The 16,218-nt window shown below is 41.1% G+C and overlaps 1 protein-coding gene across 3 annotated transcripts in view; it reads left to right on the top strand.

Annotated features, from left to right (window-relative positions):
* Nucleotides 1–9,666, top strand: part of CAMK2D (calcium/calmodulin dependent protein kinase II delta) — a 162,819-nt gene extending 153,153 nt beyond the window's left edge. For 2 of the 3 annotated variants that reach the window (XM_082315887.1, XM_082315885.1), the window contains exons 16-20: nt 374–449; nt 1,626–1,720; nt 2,967–3,195; nt 7,095–7,144; nt 7,684–9,666. In XM_082315887.1, the coding sequence (XP_082172013.1) occupies nt 374–449; nt 1,626–1,720; nt 2,967–3,195; nt 7,095–7,101 (407 nt within the window). In that variant the 3' untranslated portion in view covers nt 7,102–7,144; nt 7,684–9,666. The remainder of the gene's footprint in view (nt 1–373; nt 450–1,625; nt 1,721–2,966; nt 3,196–7,094; nt 7,145–7,683) is intronic. The other variant, XM_082315886.1, reaches the window with a different exon arrangement.
* Nucleotides 9,667–16,218: the final 6,552 nt, after the last annotated feature.

Here is a 16,218-nt window from a genome sequence, read left to right as displayed (position 1 = left end):
CATTGCTTGTAAACCAATAACCAGTTTCCTTTAATTTGAAGTTAAGACTTGGGGTTTGGGTTTGTTTTGCTTTTTAAACAGCAGATTCTTCGGTGAAGGAAAGATAGGATGTTTAGAAGCATGATAGGAAAGTGGGTTGATCTTGACACGTGTTTAATTTCCCCATGAATACAGGAGTACACTGAAACCAAAACAGTGTAAAGCAGCAATATAACATCATGTCCTTTGGTCATAGAAAAGGAAGAGAAATGGCTGTGGCGCCAGCTGAGGAATGGCAGAATACCTTTGTTACGGCTGTTCTTCTGACAGCCTTTCAGCTGTCACCTTCCACTTTGCCTTCCATTTTAAGAGTTGTATTTGTGTCTCCCTCTAGCTCGTAAGCAGGAGATTATCAAGGTTACTGAGCAGTTGATTGAAGCGATCAACAATGGGGACTTTGAAGCTTACACGTAAGTTTTCTCGTTTAGGAGAGAGTGAGGAGAGTTGATGTATTTGACACTGTACATGTAAATATGCATATTTATATATGAGTGTGTGTGTGTTTGTATTTATGTATTGTTGCAGTTCATTCTCAGATGCCCCAGGAAACACAAGATGTGTTCATTGCTGCTTTGCCCCAGCTTTACACAAGCCTGGTTGCCCATTTCAGAGGAGCTGCTAGCGTAAATCCAATGTACTACTCGGCCGAGACAGGATCATAATCCTGATGCAAAATATGCAGTGATCTGTCTTGGTGTACCAGAGTAAAGTCACGTTCGTGATTTAGAATCCAGAAGACACAGTAGAAGCCTGTTTTAGCAGAAAAATTTTATTGCGTGTAGAGATTGATACTGGCTAGAATCCTGTTTGTACTTCAGAGCTTGAAAGACCACATGGAATTTAGGTTCCACCAGCCTCTACTGAACACTGTGCAGGAATTTGCTGGGGAAAAGTGGACCGATTTCTCTCTCAGCTTTTCTCTAACCACACAATTCCATCACTGCTTCTCTTCCTACCTCAAAAAAATATAAAAAAGTAGAGGAAAGCCCCTCTCAGCATTTCTTTTGGTCTCCTGTGCCTCTCTGGGTGGATCCTATCCTGTGGCAACACAAGCCTCAGTTCAACAGTGACAGTGCTGGTCCTGTTTAAAGACTTGCCAGCACTAAACTTTAGTTTGGTGTGATCACATTAAAACCTTTGTTGTACAAATGTCAAGTGGAAACTTATTCCAAATTCTTACCTCGATTTTGTCAGTTTGAAAAAAAAAAAATCTTGCTTAAATAATGATGTGAGACATGAAAAAAAATCCTTTGGATTGCACAGAAGCAGTTTTCAGAGTCACAAGTAAAATTTCCTAGTTGTAATACCATTAACTTGTGGGGTCTTCTTTGGCAGTCTTTTTTTTTTTGGTCAAAAGATGATTTATATGAAATCTAGTCCACCTAAAGTAAGCTGCCGAATTTACTAATTTAAGTGAAACCACAACTCCATCACATCTCCCCATCTAAGTTCTGTTCTTTTCCAGTGTGATGGCACAGGTAAGCAGCATGTCCGATGGGAATAAAGGAAACATTTAAAAAGCAGTTTCTCCAAAGTTGGGTTACGTAACTGCATGTGTTTATTACAGAATTTCCTCTTTTCCACAGAAAAATCTGCGATCCAGGCCTTACATCTTTTGAACCTGAAGCTTTGGGTAATCTAGTAGAAGGGATGGACTTTCACCGGTTTTACTTTGAAAATGGTAAACATTCCTTTTTCCTCTCTGTGGATCTTCATCTGTTCCTTGTGATTGTGTTTATCCAATCAAATTAGCATTTTGGTTTGGGAGTTGATTGATTTGGGCAGGGGAAAGCAGTATTATTTTTTTTCAGAGTTCTGCTACGTGTGGTTTTTTGTCTGTTTCTGCTGCGCTCATTCACACATCATAGGGCGCCTTGGATAGCGGAGGAAAGTTTCAGGTATTTGGAAAGAGAAACTCAAGATGTATAAAAGAAAAAACAAACAAACCATAGATAAGCAATTCTCATACATTTTTTTTGCCATTGGGGAAAAGCGAAAATCGTGCTGTGAGTATACTTAAAACAAAGGTCACTAAATCCTGTGATTACAGTGATTGCAACTCACAGTCAGCACTTCCAGTGAGTATGTGATGTATTGGGGAAGACTTTGTAGTCGCTCAGTCCATACTGCTGAGGAGCTGGTCAGCTGTCGTTTTAGTATTGAGTGTGTCTGTGTATATAGGTATGAAAACATGAATATATATATATTACAATCATGTCAGCTATAAGAAAGAAAAATTACCCATAGAGTGGATTTAATAAAGTTTTGGAGGATCATGTCATGTAGGTGACCATTTTAGAGCAGACTTGACTCAAAAGGAAATAAAATAGTGTAAATGAAGATATCAGCTTATCCAGTAATTTCTGAGAAATGTCTGAGCATAAAATGGGATTATCGTGTTCCTAAATTCTCTACCATCTCCAAAACACCATTTTCCATATTTTTCCTTAAAATGTTTTCTTTCGTTACCGCCACTTTTTAGTTTTCATAGATATCAGTACTTAATAAAACATGTCACAAGAGTGAATTAAGAGGTGAATTATTTTAACTGAAAATATTAAGTACAAATGTCATTAGACATTAAACACAGCAATGAAACTGAAGTATTGGGAAGATTCAATTAGGAAACTCAAGGTGGTGGCCCCCACTTTATTTATTCCATGTATGCACATGGATTAAATAATATGTAGTATTAAACATTTGATTGGTTTCCTTATAGGAGAGGGGAAAACATACTTTATGCTGTGACTGTGCTCATTTCTACAATGAACTTGAGCTAGTTGTCAGTTGTGATTATCAGTAAACAATAATTATTACTTTGTATCTGCTAAGCTTGAGATTTTTGTTTTGTAAAATGGGGCGAGATGAGTTATTTTGGCTTACGTAGAGAAAATTTAATTTATCCTCTGTGTGTGTTTGTTTCCTAGCTTTATCCAAAAGTAATAAGCCAATCCACACCATTATCCTCAATCCTCATGTCCACCTTGTGGGTGACGATGCTGCTTGCATTGCATATATACGGCTCACACAGTACATGGATGGAAGCGGGATGCCAAAGACTATGCAGTCAGAGGAAACGAGGGTCTGGCACCGTCGTGATGGGAAATGGCAGAACGTTCATTTTCACCGTTCAGGGTCACCAACAGTACCTATCAAGTAAGAAACGATTCGGACCACAAGCTTAAACTATGTAGGTCAGACCAGATAGTCTAATAGCTGCTTTTGGCCTTAAAAACTATGAAACTGTCCTCTTGATAGCGTAATTTCTTGTGGTCATTTATGCAGTGTGTATTATATTCAATAGTCTGCATATAGTATTGGTGCAAATATTTTTAAAATAATGCTTTTTTGTTATTTTTTTCAAATGTGATGCCCACTGATCCAACTCAGTCCCTGAACTGACAGCTTGAAGAGCAGAAAAATGGTTTAATGTCGATAAGGCTTGATACAAGTCACACAAAATAGGATTGGAAAACCTGAAATAGAATTTCAGGAAAACCTGGAAAAATAAAAAGCAGTAGGATACATGGAGCTTTTAGAGATGACGGGAAAGTTTCATGGAAAAAAGTATCACTGTTGTGAAAAACTGAAGTTTGAATAATATTTGGTGTGATTTCCAGCCACCTCTACTTACTCAGGCCTGGTTACGTTCACTGCAAGTTGATTTTGAGCCAGTTTACCTATTTACTTTGTACATTAAGTCATACAAGTACCTATCACATTCTTATCTCTTTTCCCACACTCTCTTTGCTTAACTGCTGGATAGTCACTGTCTGATAGTTCTGACGTCTGTGTGGGTAAGCCTCAGATCTCTCCCGTCATCATTTTTCTCTTTTGTTCATTTGGGCATCTCTGCATGCCCTCACGTCCTCGGAGTCGTGTCATGACTCAACACATGCAAACCTGAATTCCTTGAGCCAGATTTTCAGCAGTGTAAATTCCAGCACGCTCATAGTTGCAATAACAAGATAAAGAGTCACGGCTTCTTCAAGAGGTTCTGCCCAAGTCCTTTGCTTTTCTTCTGCTTGCAGCCTTGGCTAATGCCTGCTGTGTCCCTCAGAGCCCGGCCTCACTGACTTCTGGCTTAGGTTAAGCTGTTTCCAAATGAGACAGCACTGGCGTAAGCCTTGGTTTGCTCAGGTGCAAGCCCTCTGTATAGGATATAATTACATTTGTGTGAGGTGTCTTAATGTGGATAGTGGCTGAATTTCCTGGCGTGGATGATAAGAGCTTAGATTTCATCCTTCGAACTTCATCACGTCCCGTATTTTACTTCTTGCAACACTGTTCTCCTATATGAAATAATACTTGATAAAGTAAGGAAAATGATAAAATGAAGTGTGAGACCCCAGTGGGGATGAATTTTTTGGGGTTAGGTTTTGGGGTTTTTTAAGGAAAAAAGTAATTCGATGACCTAGTGATAACTATTGTATTTTATTTAAAAATGTGAAACTGATGGGAGCAGGAACCATGTCATCCTTTGTTTTTCACGTTCCAGCAGCACTGACGGTGTTTAAACAGATAATATTGAAAAAGTAGTTACATTTTCTTGAAATGCAGCATTATGTAGATTGTTGATGTTTTCATAAAGGAGTGTTTTGTCAAGGGCTCTGACCTGGGTATGGGTAGAGCTAGAAATCATAAGTGAAGCAGGTTCACCTGTCCCAGTGCAGCCTGGAGAGTAAGTGTTTATAGCAGAATGATATGAATTGGGCTAGAGAATTTTTGAATCTTTTCCTTTGGGGTTTCCCCCCCTGCCTCTGTTTTTTGAGAAGGGTTTTTCGGGGAGGGTAATTTTTTCTTTAACTTAACCATATTTATAGGAAACAATCGTAAAGAGAAAAAGTAATTTATGACACTCTGGCTTATACACCAAAACCAGAAAGCAACAAAATAGCCATCTTATTACTATTTTCATGGAAGATCATAGATTTTGCCCAGTAATTCCTGTAATAATTCTTTCAGTAGTACTTCATAGAGATATACTGAATAGCTTCTGCAGCTGCTTCTTTTTGCGGTACAGTGTTGTAGCAGGAGCCTCAATACTTACTTCACGTAACCTGTACGTGTGATGGGCTGCTGTGTGCGGCGACACATAGTGCTCCTACGAACACTCGCCGGAGGTAGTTTCTCTGGAATATTAAAGGCCAGAGCAACTCCTGGCCCTTCAGACTGCACGTCTCTGTGATGCTCTGAGATGCTCTGAGGTTGCAACATAGCCCTAGATATGTACCCCTATGAAGCGCTGGCAACGATATCACGTAAATCCCTTACCTAAACCTCATCTTGAATTCAGAGGGGTTTTTTGGACTTGCTCATATCACTGTTCTAAAATGTCTTTGGTCTGATGGTTAGAAACCTTACTTTCCAGTCTAAATTTTAGTCGTATTCAATGTATCTGTGATTATTCTTATTTCATCATTGTTCTCCTATACTGGGGATAGGTGTGCAGACGTGAGCTGTTTTATATGAAGGCTGATGAGATCACTTCCCACCTTCTATTTTCCAAGGGTAAATAAACCAATGCTAACTTAGTTGGCTTTTTTTGCTAGGATCTCCATTTTCCTGGCTACCTTAATAGCTCTTCAGTGTCTTTTGGTTTGAGGTTTGTCTTTTCATTACCTTGGGTTCTTCTGAAATACTGTGTACAATTCTGGTCAGGGCTTTATTTAACTTCACACTTTCTTTTCCCTGTTGAGAATGCCACATCTGCTATGTTCTGACATGTTTTTTCACTTTTTGTCATCCACATCACATCAGGAGATCATCTAAGACAGACATGTATTTATCCTTGACTGTCATTTCCAACCAATGAGTATATAGAAACTTTTGCTGAGCGTGCAGCTTTGTACTTCTATTATTACATGTAATATTTCTGGATTACCCAGCCCTCAAGGTTATTTGGTTCTTCTTGCACAATACTCCTCTGTTTTCCTTTCTATTTATAGTGCCTTCCACCTAAGCGTAAGTATACTACATGAGATCAGTCCTACTGCTTGTGCTCAGGTCATTGGCACAGACTAGCGAGTCTCCTCTAGGCTGATAGTTCTCCTTTCAGCCCAAGCATTGTCATTTTTCTTTTAATTATTTTACATGTTCTTTCTTCAATCCCCATCTTCTCAAGTTTAACTGGTAGATTGCCATATACCGCCATGGCAGAACTCACCTTCTGTAGCCCATCCTGACCGTCTTTTAGACTGCCTTGAACTTCACCTTTACTTTTCCCAGTCAGGGCAGCAGCGTACCAATAACTCCATTTTGGAAAACTACAGAAGAAATTAAATTAAAACACTGTTCTAGATTATCCTTCCTTTCTTTTCTCATATTTGAAATTTACACAGCCTACAGCTATTTAATTAATTATTACCAATACACAGTAGTTAATAATGGCACTTCCATAATAAAAAAGTATCTCATACATAATGTCTGAAGAAGAATTTCAAATCTGATAAACTTGCAAAAGCAATTATAGCTGTGATCTGCTTTTGTAAATGTAGTATCCTAGATTATGTCAAATGAGTTGCTGCGAGCACAGTAGCTTATTTCTCTTCAGGACTACAGTAAGGAGTGTGCATAAGTCTAAGGACAGAACCGAGCTCTTTGGTAGCTATACGTATATGGAAATGTTTCCTTATGGCAGATAATTTATTTGGAAAAGAATATGAGCACAAATGTATATTTAGTTTATAAATGAATTTTATTTGTAGTTTTTGCTGCGAGTCAGACAAGACAAACTTTGGTTTCTGTCTTGTCCGTTGTTTCTCTCCGAGTGATAAGACTGATGGTAGGAAATTTTTCTCTGTATTCCATATTGTTAAGAACTTGTGCTAATGTGTTTCTGCAGACCTGTGGCTGCATATACACAGAGAGGGGACTTGCACAATATGGGCAGTCGAAGGGCTGTTGGACCTAAAACCAACTCCCAAACCTAAATTCAGACCCGATGCTCCCGGGCTTATCTTCCCTCACTTATCCCACCTTCGTATACTTTCATAAGTTAAATACCAAACAGCAGGAAGACTTAAGTATTAAGAGTTTGTTCTGTGTTTGTACAGCGCCTAGCACAGCGGGATCCCAATCATGACTTCGGCCCCTAGATGCTACGGTAATACAAATGATATTATAAGATGAGTTGGTTAACTACTTGCTTACACGTTCCTTTTCCTTCATTTTCTCTCTGCATACAGCTCTAGCATGTCTTGCATGTAAATGACACCTGATTCTGCCTTGGTACTTGGTTCAGTTTTTGTATGAGAACCCCTGTCTGTGGCGGTGTCCATGATGTACGTGCTGAGGAAATAAGTTGAACTCAGAGATTCACATCTGAATTCTGCCCTCCCTCCTTTAAGAAATCGGTTAAGGCACTTTGGCTTCTTGCCTCAGTTTCCTTTTTTATTTTAACAGCCTCTCTGGCACGTTGTAAAGATGGAAAATGTCTGTAAAGTGGTTTGAAAAAATAAAAGAATGCTTTGCCTGAGCGTTTGGGGTTCTTTTTCCCTTGTTTTTCTTCACAATATTGTGTTAAATGATCTTGAGAAGATTTTTTTTAATAGTCTTGGCTAACACTTGAGCATGTATTGTTATCTGGTGGTGATGTTACTTCAGTAATGGCAATTGTTTTTTTTTTTTTCTCCTTCCTCCTAGCTAAAAATGTCAGCGGTGCCGCTCTTGCATTTTCTGTACCCAACGCACCTGGTTGATTACCATCTTGGCCATCCCGTTCTCTTCATGCATGTTTCTGAGTGCATGAAGTTGTGAAGGTTCTTCATGTAACACATTTGTGATGCACCATGTTGCTATATATTCCATCTGTACACTGTTAACATTTCAATGAAGGTGATGTTCCATGCAAATAGAGAATAACAAGGCATAAAAGACAAAAAAAAAAAAAAAAATTTGATTGACGGCAGTAGATAGAGAATACATTTGTCACTTTCTCCATTTATGCCAAGTTTCGACAGACAACTTTAAAAACTATTCTGTTTATTAAAAAAAAAAAAACAAACAAAAAAAAAGAAAAAAAAAAGAAGTAGTACATTTTACCCTCTTTTTTTAAGAACTGTTTTTTGACTCCTCCTTTTACCCTGAGTTCCAGGATTTTGCTTTGGTTCTGGTAGGAATGGTTAGGATTCCCGCTGGCAGCTCCGTTACTGTAAAACAGATTTTTATTACAGCATGTAGATGGACAAAATCACTGATAAATGTGGAAGTGATAATATCTTGGCTTTGTACCAGCTGAAGCCTTCTTAGTTTATTAGTCTATGTAAACTGGAAAAATCTCATCATTTGCTGGCTTAGTCACTTCAGAATTAACTGTCAATGTTCTGGTGAGCCAGCAGCTTCTTTTCTTCTTTTGAGTCTTTACCTTTGCTTTCTTACTATGCTAACTGAAAATTTCTATTGGATGATTAAGCAAAATTAAACATTGTAAGGAACTAAGTGATGATTGAGGGGCAGTTTTTAAAGATTAAAATGGAAGAATAGAGAAAGAGATTTTTATTGCTTTTAGGGTGTACTGTAAATTTTTTAAGGAGGCTTTAAAAAATATAAAATTTAGGTCAAGCTGTAGACCAGTTGTGTGGTTAATATACTGGAGAAGTATTAGGCCTTAAAAGCTTAGTATGAAGAGTTTACTTACTTTACACTGCTGCTGTTGCTTCTCTGGAAATGAATTATGGATACACCAGTTTTCTAATAAGACTCTAACACTTGACCACAGATTTGTTTCTCCCCCTTCAATCTGCTCCTGGTTTCTTAAAACCCTCACGCAGCGTACCGTATCAAGGACAACGTTCTCCACGGCATCACCAACTCGCTTCGGCCCCGACCCGTTGCTGCGAACGCCTGTACGCTGCGCGGGGAATGCTCGAAACACAAACTTCGTAACAGGGACTATTTTTGCTTCCCATATGTTGCTGTGAAAATACATCCTTGCAAGCATTGAGGTTTATTCCCTTCCATTTTTAATAGAAATAAACAGGGATCGGTTACTCTTTATTTTCCTTTGTTAATTGTTCTGTTACCAACAGGGCTAACTGTTTTCTGCAGCGCTGTATAGTGCATGGTATCTCAGTCGATGTCCTTTTTAGCAGTTAACAATTTACAACTCGGCAGCCTGAAGTTTTTAAAATGGGAAAGCTTCCTAATTTGTATCATTTCACCGTTCTGTGTTGATTACTAATCAAAAGCAGTTCTTAAACATTTTGATGTTGTTATAGTGGATGTATGGTAGATGGATTTAAGCTTCTCTGATAATTACTACATGATTTTAAACAATATATATTTAAAATAAGCATCTACAATAAATGTGTTGAGCCATATTAACCTGCCAATGGGATCTGTGAAAAAAGTAATGGCCTCATTATTTTTCTCATTAATTTCTTTACTTTTTTTTGTGAAGCGGCTATAAGTGGCATAACTGTATTTAAAATTAACAAATTAGGTGTAGGGTGGTTTTTTTATACTTCTAACATAGCATGTGGTGTTGACGTATTACTGTAGGCCAAGTTTGTCTTCCACACCAAGACGTGAGGAAATTGTGATTTGTTCTCTCCACCACAATTGAATTATACACTTCTGTCATTTTCGAACACTGCAGTTTACCATGGGACACAGTGTACATATTTCTTGCCATAATGGTAAATGATTGATATATTTAACGATTAATAAATTTGTGATTTCTGCTGACATGGTGCTTGTGTTTTAATTTCCCAATTGATTGCGATTTTTGCATTGGCAAATGTGCAGTGTCTGTTTGAATTAAGAAGTCCGAGACACAGATGCAGTTTCTTATAAGCCAAATTCACAGTTTGAAAACACGCGTGTTTACTTTTGTCATTTGTCTTTTGGTTAGTTCTTCACTGCCTTTCCTAAGGACCTGATTGTACACGGTTTATGCTGTACTTAGTTGAGTGATTTTGCACATACCTTGTATTTATAGGTCCATCTTTAGAAAGGTTTCAGGTAGTTTCCATATTTCTGTAGCTGCCTTGCTGTGCTTCATACGCTCAGCCGGTAACACAAGATGCTGTAAGAGCAGTTATTTTCTGTTGAGCATTGCAGACCATAAAATGCATTCAAGTCCATAAATAATTAGTATTTAAAATAATGTACCAGCTTAAAAGCTATCGTATATGTCTGTAGTGATTTTAGGCTCTCTTATCTTATGCTGAGCCGCAACTAAGAACAGTCTTTTTATACCAGCAGAAAAGAAGGACCGAGGGGGCGGAGGAGAGGAGACAGCTTCCAGCCTTCCCAGGTCATGAAGCGCAGAGCTGGATCATTTCTCCGGTTCTGCGCCAGGGCAGCGTAGTTGCGAGCCAGACCTGTAGCAGCAGCGTTGGTGTGGCAGCGATCCAGGAGTACCGCCTGTGCAAGGGGCGAGAGCGTACTCCTGGGTTCGTCCAAATTTCAGTCCTTCCTTTTGGGTGGCATTTTGCTATGTATTTGTAAACAAAAAGAAAAATAGGAGAGAGCTCAGCGGTTTGGAATGTTTCGGTAAACCCTAGAGGAAGCAAAAGCAGTTTAGTCTGTTGGGAGGTTTTAGATTTTGTCATATCACTTCTACCTACTTTGTTTACTCATTTTTTCCACTAAATGCTATTCCAGAAATCACTTTGACTTCCATTTTAACTGTGCGCCTGCAGTAAGCTGTTTGACAGCAGTGGAATTGCAACTAATTTCAGGTATGTAGAGAAGAAAAGATATCGGTGCATAAAGCATAATGACAAGGAGGCAGGCGGGGAGAACACATTTGCTAAATCTTAGGTTGAAGATTTAGGAGAGGGGCAGGGGGGTTGTGGGGTTTGTTTTCCAATTGTAGTGGATGTCCTTTTATAGCACAAATGTTTTAATATGCTGCCTCCTGGTGGCTTTTTGTAATGATGTTTTCTATTTAGGAGCGCACAGGAAGATGCTATTTTTTCTGAGCAGAAAGGAACCCAATGCTTTCATGCATGACCCTTTTTTCATGTGAGTAAGGAACACAGAATATTTCTAACCCAGAATATTTCAGAGGCTGAAAATGTCCATTTGCTGGGTCTTGAATATACACCATACACATACCTGGAGGAATCAGATTGATTCCATTTTCTAAAAATGGGCTCCAAGGACACAGTTAAGAAAATAAACATCTGTCTCCTAGAGTTGTATATTAAATCTGGAGTTCATTGTGTCAAAGATAAACTTCACTGTGCCTTCAGTGTGCTATTAATCCTTTCTAATGTATCATCTCCTTGGACTGTGTGCTCGCAGAAAACAGAATTACTTCATTCTTCTCAGGGCTTTTCTTTCTTCTTAAATTTGTACAGTCATACTTTATACATAACTCATGTTAAGAAAAGACCATTAGTCAAAAAATTACCTGCATTAGTTAGAGAATTGATGCAAATTGCTTCAGGAGAGTCAGCTTTTCTTCCTAACAAATTATTGGTAAAATACAGGCAGCTGGGGGTGAATGGATTAAGAGTTCAGTGCTGCAAGGTCCAGCTGCTAAATGTCTGGTTCCTGCAGGGAGAGCCACTGTAGCAGAGGCTAGACACACCTGTACAGGAGCATGGGGAGATTTTGATCCCCATGGGACAGGAGACTTACCCATCCTGAGGACTTGTCTAGGCCTCACATGAAAGGAACCCTACGTACAGCAGACGAGAAGCCTTTCCTCTCTTCTCCTCCCTCTCTTGCACAGATACCCGTGGCTGAGCACAACAGGTTGCAGGATCTGCTCCCAAGAGAGCATGCATGTAAAATGAGGACAGCGCAGCCATTCTGCATGCTCATATGCTACAGAAGAAGAGCGTAAGGCTGCTTGTTTCCAGCACTTTCTTGTCCAGACTCTGAGCCCACATGAAAGGCACTGCAGACAGTAAGTTTGGGGAAGAGGAGAGTATTTAATCACAGAGTGTGAGGGGAGGAGAATCAATACAAAAAAGACAAGCTGATAGAAAACAGGGTTTACAAGGCAAAGAGATACAAGGTCAGTATTTCTGTATTTACAGAAATATCATATTCTTTCTTTAACGATACTGCTGGAACCCAGCTGTGGGGCTGGACCGTCTTATGAACTAACTGGAAATTTGGCCCATTAACTTTTTTCATAACATCCTCTAATTAGTTAACAAAGTTACATAGTTGGATGTGGCAAGTGGTTGGGACAAGGTTGCTTCCCTTAAAATAGCAAGGGCTGAGTCTGCATAGCCACAGAATATCCTCTGAAATTTGCATTTAATTGCAGCGTAGACTTTATCAGGAATCTGACACACCTCATGACAGCTAAGGGCCATAATTACTCACTTCTGCTATTCCCTGAACTCAGCCCATAGTGAAAAGATGCTGCCTCATGTCAGGGCAGAAAAATCAGCAGCACATATCAGAGTTCCCTGCTCACCGTCGGGTATTTCCCAGTGTCCTAGCAAGCTGGTACAGGAGGAGAGGGGAGCAAGGTTAATTAATAAACAGCCAGCTGCATTAAGAGAGAGTCCATGGCAAACAAAACATCCCTGAGCTGGGAAGGAACAGACCGGTCCGCTCTTTCACCACTCCTTTTCCCACCCTTCCCAGGCATTCAGTGTTGGCTCTCCCAGAGGACAGCTGCCCAGAACCAAGGCACTGACAGCCACAGATCATAAAGTAACTCATGTAGTCAAGGGACCACACTAGCAAGCAATCAGCCTGATAGTAGAGGTAAGAGCCCATGTTGGTGTGCCTGACAGCTCATTTTATAAGCAAAGTTATTGCTGAACACTGGTACCTAAACAGAAGTCAAACCCTTAATAAGGATGGAGGAGTACTCCCAAGCATACACCTCTGTCACATTACAGCAAGACATCAACTTAAACACCATATAAAGCTGTCGCCATGTCTGAAGTCCTGGAGAGGGGGTAGGTACCAGAACAAGGAGCAAGAGTTCAGCTCCAGGACTAATGGCAGAATTAAGGGTGCTTCCAGTTTCAGTGAAGAAAATAAGTATACTTAACATATTTGTGAAAGAAGATGTTCATGGACTATTGAGCTAGTGCCTCCCTTGCACAGGTCATTTGGGGGGATTATCCTAGAATGAAGTAACTGCAAAGATGAGATGTCAACATTGTATAGACGTGGTGATGCTGTACTGGTGGTAGTGCCTACTGACGCATTTTTAGCAGGTGTTCTCTTCTGGTTGATGTACCCGTGTGCTTCCTATGGTGACTTTCTGAATCTGGCAGCCACTACTTCAAACACCCTGTACCACAGGATTCCCAAAGAAATCCCAGCATGCTCTGGTAGGTGATGGATCTGCTGGGAGTTTTATGGAGTATAAGCAAAAACGGCAGGAGCCCCAGAGGCTGGCATAGGAGGCAGCTGATGATCTGTGCTACCATTACTTGCGAAGTGACAGAGGATGTTACAGGCAAGAAGCATCACTCTGATGGGTGTCACAGAAACTCCAAATTGTGCCTGGAGTGAAACAGGTTGAACAGAGTTTCACAAAACCCCAGTGTAAGGGCTGGTAGGTGCAGGGTGAGATTTGGCACTTGAGTTTTCCCTGGTGCTCCACGTATCCCTGGAACGTGCCTTGACCTTGTCTGTCAGCAGTGTCCTCCTGCTCTGCAGGCCTGTCCTTCCTACCCCAGGCACTCCTGACTCTCCTGTGATGCCCTATTAACCCATCTCTCCCTGAACTATCAGTGTCCTGTTTTAACACAATTCCCTTCCAGCGGCTCTCCTTGCACAGCTTCTGTGCTGTGTTGGGTTTGAGCTTTATTTCTTTCCCTTGTCAGAAAAATCTCTGCCCTGAAAGCAGTTTTCACCCTCTCTGTACATCTCCTTGCACCCCCATATTTGTCTTCTGAGGCTTGTACATGATGCCTCTGCCTCTCACTGCCCTGAAGCAGGGATTCATTTGGCTGGCAATGGAGAAGGATCAATAGTTCTAAAGTAGGTTACTTAAATTCAAGCTGTATTACAGTATAAAGCTGTGACACTGTTGATAATTACAAAGTGCCCTTAATTTAAAAAATACCAGCTTTATCTCAGCACCAATAGTTTCTAATCTAGGAACATGGACAGGCTCCACAGAACAGCCTCAAAACCCCGTCGCTGGACACTTCCAGGAGGGTGGCAGGAGCACAGCACTGATCTGGCTTTGGAGAGCATGGTGTGGCCCTGCTCGGGGGTGATGGCAACAAGACAACGAGAATAAACCACATAAGTGGCCCTGAGAGCAGAAGGCAGCTTTCCTTCTCCCCCCGGGGCCCAGAGCACCGGGTTACCGGCTGCTGCCGAGGAGGAGAGACCCAGCTGCCCCGGGGGTGCTGGGCAGGAGCGATAAAAAGCTCAGCCTTGAAAGAGGAAAGGAAAAAACCAAAGCCAAAACAACACGTATGTGGGAAAAGCCTTGTTTACATCCCACTATATTATCAAAATTTCAAATTATCCAACCACTGTATTATCAAGCCAGGATAAAAATACTATCAGAAGTGCTTCTTTTTCTTCTAGTAGTTCAAATCAATACTACACTAACAGAGGTAAGGCTTAGGGAGCTTAACTTTCTTTAAAGTGGCATACAGATATTCTTTTAGCTTTGATCAAAAGGAAATATGGTATTACATTTTAGTAAATTAGGAAGGTGATTTATTAATTCAGAAATAGTTTAGAAAGCAGATTAGTGACAGGTGATCTGTTTGTTCTAGGTGAAGAATGAACAGCTTGGCTTTCTTTTCTGTCTCCTAGGAGCTGCCTGAACACACTAACTTACACTTTTTAGAGCACTTTGACAGGGACCTGGAAGACACAAGGAGGAGTTTTTGCACTTTTTCATTCAGGCCAGGACTCTGAGCCTCAGTGTCCCTTGTGCAATGTCGGTGCCATCACGACTGAGTGAGTATTCGAGGCAGCATTTCTCTGGGTTTTTTTGCACTGGAAAATAAGTAGGAAAGGATCTAGTTTGTGTTTCAATGCAGCTCAAAGCAATTGTCAAAGTCTCCCTAATGACAACAGCACAAAGGGTCACTTTCCCTGGGCACCTGGCATCAGAAGGTGCCACAAAAGCTGAAAAAGGCAATGAGGATTAACACAAAGCTGAGGGCAGGACACATGACAAGTCTCCTCACCCAAATAAATGGATGCATTCCACAACTTCAATATGTGAGCAGATACAAAAAGCAAAGGCTTAGAAGTCCCCAGGTGATGCTGTGCTGATCTCTTCTTCATAAGGGGTTTCTCAAGATCATGACCCTGAGGTGCACTGAGAGGCAGCATAGGCAAATATTTACTCTCTCCTCTGTAGTTAAAGAGGGGATCTTTGTGGTGGAGTCTTATCACATTCACACCTTTCCATAACCACTCTTTCCCAGTTAAGACCAGCTCTTCACACACAACAAGGCAAAGCTACTTCAAATCCCACAAGTCCTATACAAGGTCAGGGACTAACAGTCACCTCTGCAGATGCCAGTGCTGGCACCCCCAAGCCATTACAGCTGGGGGAGCAGCAGCCCAGAGCCATACCCAACGCACCGAGTGCTCCCCAGCACACCATGTAACTCTAAGGCTCTTATATGCGTGCTGAGCTACAGGACAGGGTTCCTGCCCCTCTGGAGAGAGGGCAAGGGCACCTTTTAAATGAGCAGCAGGAAACAAGGGGGGGGGGTAAAACAGTCTGGACTTACATCCCCACATCCAGAGCAAGAGAAGAAGCTCCGGGGCTCTGTCCTCCACTGGAAAAAGCATCCCTGCTCTCAGGGGGCTCCCACAGCCCCACTCCCTGGGTGCAGGGTGCCAGAACAGCCCTTTTAGCTGAGCCGGCCTTCAACAGGTAACAGAAACCCTGCCAGAGATGAGGAGAGCGGGAGCTCCGCCGTAACGCTGGAGCCAGACTGAGCATTTGCCCTGGCTGCACAACCAGGGCACGCCTGGGGTCTGCTGCCTTCGTACAAGCCAGCAGCACGGCAACGTTCATCGCGGGCCTGTGTTTTTACAGATCAATTAAAGCATTTGCACATTTACATGTAGGTAGGCAAGAACCTGAAACCTCTCCGACAGCCTTTAACAGAACAAGTCTGTCCCCTTCCTATCCCCCAGTTTCTCTGCAACGGTAAAAGCGGGACCGCTGTTTTGGAAAGTCAAGTTAAAGAGTTAATTCAAATGAACTTTTTTCTCCAGACAGCAGAGGTCATGCCTGGGATGTAAATGGCCCTTCATTTA

This window comes from Platalea leucorodia (assembly GCF_965183815.1).
Source record: "Platalea leucorodia genome assembly, chromosome: 6".
Taxonomy (NCBI): domain Eukaryota; kingdom Metazoa; phylum Chordata; class Aves; order Pelecaniformes; family Threskiornithidae; genus Platalea; species Platalea leucorodia.
Note: the sequence above shows the minus strand (reverse complement) of the source record. Positions and strands in the feature narration are given on the sequence as shown.